Consider the following 14507-nt stretch of genomic DNA (forward strand, 5'->3'; position numbering starts at 1 on the left):
TCAAATCTCCATAAAAAAAATAACAAAGGCGTCATACTATGAACCTTGCCACCCCCACCTTGAGTCTGATCTCCATCCCTCGAGTCTGTTTCTAGGCACCCGACTGCTTCCGGGACATCCTCTTCGACATCCAACTCCAGGGACTTGTCGAGGAGGTTGTCTTTTTCGCCTTCACCCACAAAGGCTCGACAAAGGTCCGCGTCAACATACTCGAGTATGTTGAAGCTGTCTCTAAGACCTGATTGCCAAAAAGGAACATAAGCAAAAATAAGGCAAATTAAAGAAAGCTCTCTAAGCCGAAAAAAGACGCTGTACCTTAAGACCCTTTCATTCGTTTTGAATAAATATCTATTTTGAACAAATGTGCAGAGTTGATATGTCCTCGCGTGACGCTTGAAAGAGTGCAATAACTTTTTTAGCATAGTGTGTACTTTCTAAAATATTAGACATTCAATGAATTGTTTTCGGAAGCAACATTTGTGGCTTGCTGCATAGAATAGCCAGCGGTGGTGGTTGCTTCAAAAGCTCACCTTTACTACAAAAAAGGGGGAATATTCGAAATTTCAAGAATTTTTCCAATAGCGTTTAATCTAACAGAGTGTATTTCATTCGCACCAGAATTTCACTATTCCGCATTCCTAAAAATAAACACAGTCAACATCCAATTCACACTGGCTCCTTCAGATTTTCAATATGCTTCACTCCATCACACTTTCATGCTGCGGCAAAGGCTGCTGCCATTCAGGCTCTGCTTTTGTCGCTTATGTATTCGACTCAAGAAAATGTTGGTGCTAACATAAAAATAAAAAAATGTGGCAGAAGTGGAGTCTCAATACCGGTTTTGGACCTAAAATCTGAGCAGGAAGCCAGAAAAAACAAATGCCGAAGATCTTTACTATTCGAAATTTCACATTTTTCTGTATTTTGACATCTATGAGGCAGATTTGGAGCTTTGCACTCTAAGCGAGAACACCCTTGTAATCCACATCAGCTGGGCGTCCATTTAAGCTAAAATAGGATGAAAACAGGAGAAAATAGCATCTTTGCCATTTACATATAACACATTGGTTGCATTAAACCATGTACTAACATAATTCAGCGTCTGTATTGCCACACTCTTGATAAGACAATGAAATATTACCCTGCCAGCGCTTCATCAACCTAGAAAAAAAGAAACACTTTCAAAGAGCTATATCTTAAGAATATGCTCACAAATTTTCTCCAACTTATTTCCCAGTAATTTCACTCAGTCGTATTAGGAAATTATTACAGAAATATTTGAAAAATATTCGACAAGTGTTCTACTCGATTTGTACTCACATTTCAATATTCAGACACATTTCGCACCCAAAATTTTGCCATTTTCAGTGAAAGTAGCATGAATCACCGAGCTGGTAATTAGTGTCATTATATGTGGCCTTGACTGTATACTGTTGAACCCCTTTGTAGGAGGCACACACCTGGGAGCAAATCTCGTCTCTAATATGAGACGTCTCTGATAAGGGAGACAGCACATAAGCATTTTCCTATCCACCCTACTTGAATGCAGACGCATCGATGTCTCTTATACCCATTTGTATTTTCCACAGTCTCTTATAAAGGGGTATAAATGAAAAACTGTATAAATCTTTACCATCAACAAAGTTTATCGGTCTCCAAGGCCACTACAGCCCCCCACTTGAGGCCCTCATTAGAATTCAACTCACCCAGAAGCGAGTCATCTAGATTATCGCTCATTTCGCTGCCACTGTCATCGGGGCCTTCAGCACTCTGTGCCTCCACTTCTTTCACCAAGTCCCCAACAGTCTTTTTCTTTCCTGGCTCCGTTTGCAGGGTCTCCGATCCAGCACTGGCATCAGCAGAACCAGACGATGCAGCATAAATGCTACTCTTATTACCAGCTCGGGCAGGTTGCCGATGCCATTGCTGCTGTTGTGGTTGCTGGTTTGAAGGGGGCTGCTGGGTTGGCTCGGGCATGCCATTGTGAGCTGGCTGGCCTTTTTCTGACACAGAGCCACCCGCCACGCTCTGTTGCTGCGATGTGCACTGTGCAGGGAAGGCGCCATTCTGGATAAGGTGCCCTTCCTTGAACAAGAGAGCACCGTCAGGACCTCCGGAAGATTTAGGTTGGAACATTGCTGGTGTGGGCCCTGCAGATAAGGGAACAGGTTAATTCAGCTCAGGAGTACATAAAAGAAAATAACACTGTCCCTAATTGCTAGTTTCCTCAAAGAGGTTATGGAGCAGGAACATAAAGCAGTCCTGAATTTATAGCTGCTAATGACCTCCTGCAGGTAAAATAGACATCCTATTTTTTTAGGCATCAAAAGAGCAACACAACTCTTGAGAGCTTTTTATTAGGTTGCAAATGAAACAGTAAGAAAAAGCAAACTTTGCATAGTAAGCCTAATGGGCATCATAATGTTCCGAACAAATGTGAAAATATGACACGGAAACCGAGTGGCCCATATGGTTGCGACAAAATACAGTAAAAGCTACTTAATAGCCTATTTACCTTCTTCAATAATTTGAACTTGGACACACGTGATTCATTTAGAAATCGGCAAGCACCTTCCCGAAAGCTCATATACACAAACTTTTACTGGATGCATACAGTTGAAACTCGATTCTATGAAAACCAAACTTACGAACTTCCTGATTTAATGAACAAATACAGATTCCCTTGCAGTTGCCAATAGGCTTGATGCTTATACGACCTCGAAATCACAAAACAAAGCCCACCACCAAGTCAGATTTAAAGAAGCATGTTGGAAAAATATGTATAGAAAAAGTTTTATTCCAAATTTATAGAGTCTAGAATGCCTGGTAGCACGCTGTCAGCATAGGAACAGTACAATCCATGCAGCAGAAGCAATTTTGTTTGGTTTTCACGAAACGACTGTGCAAAGGTGGCTAAAAAACATTTGCTGACGAAGTTTCTATGTTTTTAGCGTCAGCAGACGCTCCTCATCAGGAAAAATGGGCAAAGAACATAAAACAAGAAGAGAAAGTGGTGGACAAGACATGGGTTGACTGTTTTCACCATTGTGATGATTGCTTCACTGTGAGGACATATGAAGGGCTTGTAGAGATAGGCCATTAATCCTTGATATTTTCTGAACATACCGTAAAATTCCTAGCAAGTGCCCTCCTTCCCTTCCAATGAAGTCGAAATCGTCGGGAAAGTGTTGGGGGGGGGGGGGGCTATCATGGAACGGTACCAAAATTCAAAGATGTTGGCAAAATTCAATCAGCAGCAGGCAAATCGTGAAGTGTCGCCGGGCACATCCAGTATTTGCAATCAATACAGTGCTTCTGCCGACCACGCTGTTGATCCTGTTGGCAGGGTTGTCTATTCGCATCGTCTGATCCATGTTAGGCATGTTATAAAGGTGTAGCTGTTGCGTCGTTACAACGAGTTCGCCGAAGACCGAAAGGCACTCGCTGCCTCCAAAAGTTCCTAGACCGTCTTCTGGTTCTCGTTTGTAGTGCGGCGAAGTGGATCACTGAACCGCTTTTTCCAGCGATTTATATAATGACTGGAGGCTACGAAGTTTCCCAACTGCATGTTGTTGCCAAGTTTGATGACCTCTTCAGAAGGAATCCAGTTGCTGGCGGGACTTCTTGCACTTCTTTCATGCTAAAATACAGTAGACCAAAAAAGTTAGCAGACCACGAGAGCACGTGCCAAGCTGCCTGTCAGTGCCACCTGGCACTGCGCTATCTACCATCGACCGCAGTGCTGGGTCAAAATTTGGTCTTCTTGTTATTCAATGGCATTTAAAGTTTTATTGCTATGTAGCACATTATTAGATCGCAGTTTTCATGCAAAGCGCTCTTCTGCAGTATGACCATTACACTGCTGTTTTCATAGCAGGACCAAAGCTATCACGAAGCACCTCGAACGGCCTCCCATTTTGTGGCATCGGAGACTGACATCATCATCAACAGCAAGAAGCGTGGCTTGCCGGTCTCGGAATGCTCGTGTTGTGTGGAAGCTCGGGTTCATCAAAGCTCTGCCTGACCTGGAATAAAAGGAGTGCCACCTATGTTCTGTTGAGTGAGTGTGTGTATTGTAACAGTGGCAACGAGGACAACGAGGACTTCGTCCAGTCCTGGACCCGCAGAGCCATGAGCGTGGGACGGCGACCAATGTTTGAGCGAAGGTGGTCAACGTTCTGAGTTTGCCTTGAAGCCTACTTCGAAGCGCAAGACATCACGAACATGATGAAGCAACGAGCAGTGTTAGTGGCCTCACTACCAGACAGCGCGATTCAAGTGCTCCAGGGACGTTGCCATCTGAAGCAAATCAATGCACTCAACTACGACAATGTCGTTAATTACCTCAAGGAGTACTACGCCCCGAAAGTCAACGAAATAGCGGCAAGTTATGTTTCTTTTAATCGATCACAACTGAATTTATTGCTGAAATAAGGTGGCTGGCAGAAAAATGCAATTTCGGATCGTCGCTTGACCGCATGCTACGAGACCGAATCGTGTGTGGAGTCTTAGATGAAGATGTGAGACAACATTTGCTGACTCTCAGGAACCTGACGCTAACGGAAGCAGACGATTTCGTTATTACAGCTCAGACCGCGAATGCTAGAAGCATGCAATATACCGATCAGAGTAGCATCCAATTCGTGCGTCAGAATAGGCCACGAAAAGGGCAATCGAAGGCCCAAGGCATGACACCTTGCCATAGGTGTGGCAGTGAAGCTCACTTGAACGAGCAGCGCTATCACATCCATATGGTCTGCAACCGATGCGGTAAACGAGAACACGTCGCTTGAATGTGCCTAGAACAAACCCAGCCAAAGCCCTGTGGCACTTACGTCCTGTCGGCAGCAGCTGACGATAGCTCGTAAGATGAGAAGAAGTTCTATCCTATAGTGGCTCATAAAACGAGTACTGGTCGCATGGTTAAGCCAATTTTCAAGGAAATCACTTGGGATGGTGTGCCGCTTTCCATGTTGATCCATACGGGGTCACCTGTTAGCATTATTTCAATGAGCCTGTTTAAGCAGAATCAAAGCAGATGGCCAGCAGCACCACTCTCAAATTGTCATGTTTTTTGGGAGAACTTCTAGTGGTTGGAGAAGTGCAGATGAAAACGACCTGTGAGGGGCACGAAGTACAGGGCACCCTGGTTATTGTCGACACACTTGGACCAGTGTTATGCGGAAGGAATACCATCAAGGCGTCTAACAATTGTGGAGTGGCCATGTTGAGGCCAAATGTCATCGCGAACCTCAACACGCGCAATGAAGACCGCACGAGCCAGAAACTTAACACTTTGCTCAAGGAGTTCGAAGCTGTGTTTGTGCTGGGTTTAGGACTTTATAAAGGTCCACCTTTGACAAAGCTTATCTTGAAGGAAAATGCCACGCCCCTCTTTTTCAAAGCAAGTACAGTGCCATATGCTTTGACAACCAAGGTGTCTGACGCTTTGGACGGATTGGTTGCCGACGGTGTGATATTACCAGTGATGGCTGCAGAATGGGCAACGCTAGTGGTTCCAGTTTGTTAAGACTGCTGGGTTCATTCGACTGTGTCAAGATTTTCACCTGACAGCGAACACGGCCACAGTGACTGAACAGTTCTCACTGCCCCGAGTGAATGACATCTTCGCACGACTGAATGGTGGTGAAGTACTTAGTACACTGGATTTGACTCAAGCGTATAACCAGCTGCCCGTGGACGACGAGGCCAAGAAGCTGACAGTCATAAACACTCACAAGGGTCTATTCTGCTTCAATAGGCTTCCTTTTGGGATTAGCTCAGTTCCGGCCATCTTCCAGAGGCATATGGATTCCTCATTCAAAGATCTGGATTTACAAGCCTAACTGGATGACATCAGAGTGGCTGAGAAGCGCAATGACACTTCATTGTTAAAGCAAGTCTTGTTGCGCTTACTGGATTATGGTCTCCCGCTAAACATCAAGAAATTCAAATTCAGAAAAAAAGGAGTCACCTTTCTTGGACATGGAGTGGATGCTAATGGGCTCAGATCGAAGGGCGACAACATTAAAAGCAGTTCTTCAAGCACCGGTCCCCAAGTCAGTGAGCGAACTGAAGTTTTTCTTGGGCTTAATCAACTACCGATCCTTTCCACAGTCCTAGTGCCATTATACAATCTGCTACATAAAGGAGCTACGTGGAAATGACAGCAGTTACATGAGGAAGCAATTCGAACGGTTAAGCAGGCTATACAAAGGTCAAAGTTTTTGACACCCTTTGACCCTGACAAACCTTTGAAATTAGAATGTGACGCTTTCCCGTAGGAGTGGGGGCAATACTTTCCCATCGCATCAATGGCGCAGACTATCCGATTAATTTTGGCTCCGGAACTTTGTCCAAAGTGAAACGAAACTACTCCCAGCTAGAAGAGGAAGCATTCGCCCTGTTATTCGGCGAGATGCAATTTAAGGACTATTATATGGCAATCAGGTTGATTAAGTGACTGACCATAAACCACTGACAGGTTTGTTTAACCCAGGAAAAGCCATTCCTCCCATGGCTCCGGCAAGAATTCAGTGGTGGGCTCTTCTCTTGGACAATTTTAATTACACATTGCAGTATCGCAGGGAAACCGGAACCTCAAATGTTGATGCCTTAAGTCGCCTGCCATTGCCGAATACACTACACGATACCAGCACAGAAAATCCGCCAGAGTACCGTATTTACTCGATTCTACCGCGCCCTCGATTGTAACGCGCACCCGGGAAAAAAAAAAGTAAGACATTGATTGCAACGCGCACCCATTTTTCTCGTTGGCCCGCACGATCACACCACTCGGAAAAACGACTCTTTCCAGAAGCGTCTTCCGTTTAAATATGAAATACGGGGGAAGCTTGTGCCTGTCTGATGTGCAACGGAGCATGGCCATCACTCTAGTTTTACCGTGGCTCGATGTCAGCACGGGAACTTGCTTCGCCCCCTTCTTCTCGACGGTTGTGGTGCCAGGCATGTCGAAGTAAAGAGGCGTCTGATCAGCATTCCCGATTTGCCCAAGCAGGTAGCCGTTGTTGTGCCGCAAGTTTAGGACGAACCTCTGAAAACTGTTAAGCTTTTCTTCGTACTCCTCTGGCAAGTTTTGGCCCATGCCCGTTCGCTTTCGGAGGGAAAAACCTAAATTTAGTCAGCCTAAAGCCTAAAGTTAGTTAGCCAGCACCTGCTCGCTTTGAACTGGCTCAGTGTTAGCCCTTTTTCTAAAGCTAACTGCATAGCCTGCACTTGGAGCAGTTCTGTCCTCACGGGCCTCTGTGCCGCTCGCTGCTCAAGCACATACTCGGCGAGCAGCTCTTCAATCTGCGGAAACCAACCCTGCTGTGGTCCACTGAAGCCTTTGCATGAATCTTTGCTGTCGACAATCTTCTGCTTTAGTTTCCGCCAGTCCCGCATGCACATTTCGGAAACTCCGAACGACCGCGATGCGGCCCGATTTACGACCGTTTCGGCACACGCGAAGACTTTTCTTTTAAAAGCGGCATCGTGGTGCACTCGTCGAGTTTTTCGAGTCGGCCCTTCCATGCCGTCGATGCTGATGAACTACAAGATTACAAACTCCTCAGCACACGTACAAAGTGCCACACATGGGAAACACATAGGCAGAAATGGCCGACACGCCATGCAGACGCACGTAGGGGGCGGCCATTTCGGAAATGCCGATGGCAATAGAATATCCGTATTCATTTTTTTTCGAACTCGATTCTAACGTGCATGCGATTTATGAACTCGCTTAACCGGAAAAAAGGTGCGCATTAGATTCGAGTAATTACGGTATGTCCTATACCCGAAATGCTTGGAAAAAGAAGCGATTAATGTCAGCAATGTGGCACAATTTGTAGAAGTGGATCCTTTGCTGCAGTAAATTAAATTCTGGATTAAAAAAGGCTGGCCAAAATTATTGTCTGAAGAGCAGAGCTGCTTCCGGCTATACTTCAGCAAGAAGGCTGAGGTCACTTACTACCAAAACTTGATCTACTGGGGACACCACATCGTGCTTCTCACGGCTCTAAATCGATGCATTTTGGACTTGCTTCATGAAACAAACCCAGGCATGGCGACCATGAAGAACATTCCAAAATTCCTGTTTTGGTTTCTGGGTATAGACAGTGAGATCGAGTGACTGGTGCGTAGATGTCCTGCTTGTACACAGACTACGGGGATGCCTCCAGCGCCAGCACCTGTACCGTGGCTCACGATGGGAGAGAAATGGAGCCAGTTGCACGCCGACTATGCAGGTCCCATTGAAGGACACATGGTATTGATCGTTGTAGATGCCGAAACGAAGTGGATGAAGGCTGCAGTTCAAACGAAATCTGCAACAGCAGAAGTGACAGTGGAGGCCCTGAGGGCAGTGTTTGTGAAAGTCAGTCTACAACACACTGTTGCAACGGACAATGGACCTCAGTTCACGGGTTTCCAATTCATCAGTTTCCTAGCGAAGAACCAAGTAAAACACTTGACGACAGCGCCCTATTGTCCTCAATCAAATGGTTTAGTAAAGCGAGCCGTAAGAACGTTGAAGGAAGGCTTGCAGAAAAACAAAAAAATTCCGCTACAAACTCGACTTTCAAGATTTTTGTTCTGTTACCACTGCACTCCAGTGAAGGAGGCCAAGTCTCCAGCGGTGCTCTTGCAGGGGTATCAAATATGAACGAAACTCGACGGCATTATGCTGACCACAGGTGCTGTTAGAGCAAAGCCGTGCAACGAACGAGAATAGCGATGGCCGGTAGGACAGCGTGTTTGGACACAAACGTTCCGGCCACGGAAAAGGGGGATACCAAGTATCGTGCGGGACCATCAGGGCAAGCGCATGGTCACTATGGACACGACTGAGGGAACCGAATGGCGGCATTTTGACGAAGTGCGACCGCAGGACGTTCCAGTTGAGGAATCGTGCGACACCGACACGCCATCGGCCAGTCAAGAACTTTCGGGTGAAAACACAAGAGATTCGCTGATTCCGGCAACTCGACCTTTGTGGCGCTCAACGTGTAAGCGTCGCACTCCTGATCGTTTGAACCTTTAAGAAGAGAAAAAGGTGTGGCATTGGAGACTAACATCGTCATCACCAGAAAGAAGCGCGCCTCGCCGGCCTCGGAACGCTCGCGCTGCTCGGGAGCTCGAATTCGCCGAAGCTCTGGCTGACCTAAAACAAACCACCTGCCACCTATGTTCTGCTGAGTGAGTGTCGTGCATTGTAACACGTTGGCTAGGTGTCACTTTATGATCAAGATAGTGACTGATAAAAGTTCTTCTCATAAACTGCTCTCGAGGCCGAAGCGTGTAGATGCAGATGCCAACATGCACTTTGCAGTCAAAAGTGTACGATTAATATTGTTTGTACGCAGTCAGAAAAGAAACGGGTCATTTATCAAGGGAGGGATGCTTTTCGGGCGCTGCAGCACTGTCGACTGCCGCTGACGTTGCGGAAGTGTCGCGAAGACGCTTTTGGGCATGCGCTCAAGTGGTCCGTAAACTTTTGTGGTCAACTGTCGTCCAAGAGCACACCGTCCACGTGCTGAATGAACACAGGTGCGCCGTTACTGAGCTTCCATCGAAGTTCTGTCTTCCCGTAACTTAGCTGCAGTAATTTATCGAAATTCTTCTCCCATTCACATATCTGCTTCTGGTTGAACTTGAAATGTCGAGACGTCTAGTGCGCATTCTTTCTATTTTTTTTGATGCCATCAAATAACCTCTATTTTCCTCGCCACTGCGTATAACTGCTTAGGTATAGCTGACCTTTCACCGCAAACACGAAGCAACAAATGGCACAGAGCATGTGTGGAGCAATCGGGCTGAAGTGCGAAGCGGAATCAGATTGGATTGGATTTATGGCAGCCAGCAAGACCAAAAAAGAAAAAGAAGAAAGAAACTCGGAGGACCCTACAACTTCGCCTTTAGGAGTGGAACGTGAGAGGGATATCCCGTCTTTAGTTTGTACTTCAAACATCAAGTGCATAAAACGCTTTCAAACTTGCAATATATATGCACCCACTACGCGGCCTTATAAGAATAGGCCCAGTAGCATGTGCGCCTTTTGTACTTGGTGATCGGCTTTAAACCAGGAAGCCATTGTGAAAAAAGCATGTTCCGACTCCCGCTGGCAATGGGCACTTATACAACACATAATATTTCATGTCGCATTGTGAAGCATGAATAAAGGACGCATGTGTTTGTGAAGCATGAAAGCTACTTTCACTGCATTTCTAAGCAGGGGAAGTTCTTTTCACTGTTTTCACAAGCAGAGGCGTGGCAGTGTGGTAGAACATTCACTTGCCATGCAAACGACCCTGATTCGATCCCCACTCAGAACAAAGACATTTTCATCATTTATTTTATCTGCATCGTTCTCGATTTTTCGTTCAGGCATAAGATGATAATTTTTCGCTCACAATCAATAACGCCGACACCGACATTACTGCGAAACGAGCCTTGTAACGCTTTCGGATTAAAACACAATATCTGTAGAAAAATCCCCGGAAACCTTTTTTGTCAACAGGATTGGCAGGCCACTGTTGCCTGTACGCATTGTTGCAATGTAGTGGAAAGGGGGTGAGGGGGCTTGCATTTGTAGGGGTGCATGCTCGGAATTTTATGATAGTTAACAATCTAGCATACAACAACTTAGCGAAGCCATCTAGCAGCAGTAACTCAACAGCAGAGATCATATTTAGGTGCACTCTATGGGCCATCAGACATTTGAAAACAAAAGGCAGCATGCGTTACAAGCCTAATTCATGAACTCTTGGGTGAAGGAAACCGGACTGTTTCCTGCTTCAGCTGTGCTTGAAGACAGATGCATCTTTGACAGCAAAGGTTGTGTTGAAACAAGAAGTGAAAGCCATTTTGTTTTTTATGGTGCTGGCCATGTCGTCAGGAAGGCACTTAAAAGATTCCCGTGCCCCACATGTGCGTCTGCCTTAGGCATTTCACTTCTTCAACAGAAACAAATGAGAGCGCCCAAATGAGGAGCAAATTTGGCCTAGAGGGGGCTTACTGTAGCACTCTAAACAATTGATTGCAATGTTGAAGATTGTGTTTAATTACTATGTTCTTCAGTGGAAGTTAACTACATGTTGAATGAATACAATCATTTTTATAGAGTTTTTGCAAGGGCATGACTTCCAAAGAATTGGCTGTGGCAAACATGGTCAAGATTCCCAAGAGTTTAACCAGGCTTCACTTCTTCACCAAAGCCTTCAACAAAGAGAAGTCTACTCAAAGCGAGAAGCAAAAGCTTCTCAAAATGAGACGCTGGCACTGACCTCTGAACTGCAGTGGCCAACTATTGAATTCAATAAAAATGTCACTTTTAGGCTCCTTTCCATTCACTATGCTGTTTTGTCATTGTGCCTCTGGATTGGAACAGTCATACGTTCGTTTCTAACCCCAGGGCCAAATTTCAATTGTTCTTATTCAGCGATACTATTTCCCGCTTACAAGACATTTTTTTTCCTGGAAGCCTGAAATAGCTTATATTGCCGCAATCACTTGCCGCAATTATATTGCCGCAATCACGCAATAATCAAGGAGAGCCGTGAGAATGTTAGAAATAAGAGTCAATAATACGCCATCTAATGTATCATAAAAGTGGCTCTACAACTCAAATAGTGGGGCGCAAAAATGATTGTGAACGTGCAGATAACTTTCTTAATAATGCATACAGAAAATGCACTTTGGGCTACCACTTGTAAGTGGGTGAAAAAACACACACTCTGGGCAACAGGGCCAGAGTCCCACCTGGGCGCCATGATAGCATAAGATTTCAACAGCGCCGACTCGTTCCCAAAACAAGTCAAACACTTCTAACTTCTCCAGTAGGACTACGATCACGCAAGCATGTAGCTTCACGAGTATTCACATAAGTTCCCAACAACACTGGGTCGGTGGTGTTTGATTTCATACCTTGCTATGGTGATGAGACTGGCAAAGGCAAGTAAAGAGCACAAGCAAATGTTTGCAAAGTAAAATGCTTGTGTAACATTGCCCCCCTCCTTAAGGCAAGAAAACCTCTAGTAGACTCGAGGATCACCTTGCATGTGCTGTAGCGGAATGCCAAAGTGTTGTGTCTGCAAGTGGTTCAGTTGAGGTCGCATGGCCTCCAGCAAGCTGTGGTCGTGCGGTAAGCCCTGCTTGTCTGGATGGAGTTGCTGAGCCGGCTGTTGCTGCAGCTGCAATCGTTGCTGTGGCAGTAACAGTTGCTGCGCCTGCAACAGCTGTTGCTGCAGCTGCAATCGTTGCTGTGGCAGTAACAGTTGCTGCGCCTGCAACAGCTGTTGCTGCAGCTGCAATCGTTGCTGTGGCAGTAACAGTTGCTGCGCCTGCAACTGCTGCCGCTGCTGCAGCATTGGTGGACTTCCCAGTACTCCCGTAAAAGCCTGTAAAAGTGTTTCTAGTATGACTATGTGCTGAAGAGTTAACAATACATTGTCTGATTGTTATCACTGTTGGAGTAACTACTGCATACAGTAGCAGATGGGTTCCACCTTTTTTCCACAATTTTGATTGGGTGCAGCCTTTCCATGAAAGTGCGCAATAATTGTTAAATTTTCTATTCACGCATATAAAACCTTATTTAATCATACTATAAAAAGCTCACAGATAGTGCCCTGTGACGAAGCCACAGAACACCCATCACCATCTGGTGGCTCCCACAAAAAGCGCCGTATGCAAGACGTGACAATTATGGCATTTTCTGGCGGGAATCATTTTATGTTTTTATTGTTTGCAAAGTCTGGTCTGCCAGGTTGAGGGGAGTGGTTTTTACACATGTCCTTAGCCAAGTATGTACAGTATACTGTAGAATGAAAGCGTCCCTTAGTAGCCTCCGTTTTGCTTTGACGTTCGCAACAGCGAACAACTCATTTTTTTTGTGACCATAATGCACTGTGAAAGAGCAAGTTGCATTGAGCACCGTAGAGGCATTGGACCAACTTCCACAGCTCATTTATCATCACAAATACCACCAGAACAGCTCTAGGTAAAAATGTAGAAGAGTTTATTTAAGAGTGCAAATTGTAGGAACTTTTATTTAACAGTGCGGTCGTGATCTCTGGCGTGCGTGATATCTTGATAAGCATTAGTCCACCTTCACTGCGAAGAGACTGTGTGAAAAGAGCACTTCTGCTTGAAATGGCCGTATTCGCTTACCCGAACATCTTGTATGAATTCTGTGGTATCGGATCTAAAAGAGTTGGCTGCCACCCTTACTTTGTATAACATTACGATTTGTTGCTATCGCACTCATTGCATTGTACTTAACACGACGTCATGTTGTTGCCAGAGCTAACCAGCTAATTGCTAAGGCTTTGGTCTCACGAACTCGCAGTGCGGCGCAAGACAGAAGCGCATGACGTGTGGACCTACAAAGTTTCGTGGTATTCATCGCGATTTCGGAGAGTTTCAATCAGCACCTAATCTGACATCCCCTCAGTAGTGAATACATGACTGTCCGCACAACAAAAAAAGTAAAGATGAACATCATTGGGGGCCACACCATCCACATGTCGTGGAAGCATGTACGCGCATACGGTGTCGAAAACGAAGAGCGAACGACATGATACCGCGGAAGACTATTCGGTAAAGCGTCCTTCATACGCAGTGTGGCACTGCCAATGCAAAAGTACTTTTCCTTTTTTGTTGTTTTTGGTTCGGAGGGAGAAAGAGACCACGTCAGCGCACGCGCTCACGATGAAAAAAATGGCAGCAACGCTGGCTCGTGGGGCGCAGGTCCGCCTGCCTGACTCACGCACACCCGCGTGCAATAATGAGCGCTCACTCTCGCCTGGGAGTCCGCGGAAGCACGAGTGCGCCGTATGCGTCGCCTCCGCTTCGTCTTCGGCAGGGCAACCGCTGGAAGATGCATGCTCGTGCCAGAATGACAAAATCTGGGGCAAAATTCCTATATTGTTCGTGGCAAAAATTTTTTATATCAAGGTTGTCTCTCGCCGTTACTGTGTTACATAGAAGTTGCAAATACATGTGCTCCTATGGAGTAATGACTGTGAATTTAAAAAATTTGTTATATCGAGGAATCTGTTATGTTGAGGTTGTTTATAAGCAGGTTTAACTGTATCGCTAATGTGAGAGTGCACTGAAAGTCATTTGTCTCAGAACAGAATACCACCCTCACTACACAACCATCAGAACGTTAAGCACGACCGCTCCTCAAGATGGCCTGGAATTAAATGCAATGGTCACATTGAGAACGGAGTGGCAGGATGACCAAAGCTACGGCTTTCATATTCATCAGGCAAATGCAGCTGTCTTGACGCAGGAGGCAATCACGTAGTTTTTTTGTGCTTTCAATATTTCAACATTCAGCTTATTAGAACATTTTTTTCCCAGTCGCATAAAATCCAAATTAACTAGCTTTTAATGTACAACGCTATAATGCAGGCGACAGATCTGTTAATCTATTGCGAAAAAAAAAATCATGCGAATTCCGCAGCCAAACCTTACTAATAAATAAAATGCATATGATACTATTG

General features: G+C 45.4%; 1 protein-coding gene across 3 annotated transcripts in view; it reads right to left on the bottom strand.

Moving 5' to 3' along the window:
* LOC119172387 (uncharacterized) overlaps nt 1-14507 on the bottom strand; it is a 150259-nt gene that overhangs the window by 12291 nt on the left and 123461 nt on the right. For all 3 annotated transcript variants that reach the window (XM_075893698.1, XM_075893696.1, XM_075893697.1), the window contains 3 exons: nt 12050-12395; nt 1707-2150; nt 59-238 (listed from right to left, as the gene is read on the bottom strand). In XM_075893698.1, coding sequence (XP_075749813.1) covers nt 59-238; nt 1707-2150; nt 12050-12395 — 970 coding nt within the window. The remainder of the gene's footprint in view (nt 1-58; nt 239-1706; nt 2151-12049; nt 12396-14507) is intronic.

The sequence above is a fragment of the Rhipicephalus microplus genome, chromosome 4 (assembly GCF_043290135.1).
Source record: "Rhipicephalus microplus isolate Deutch F79 chromosome 4, USDA_Rmic, whole genome shotgun sequence".
Classification (NCBI taxonomy): Eukaryota; Metazoa; Arthropoda; class Arachnida; order Ixodida; family Ixodidae; genus Rhipicephalus; species Rhipicephalus microplus.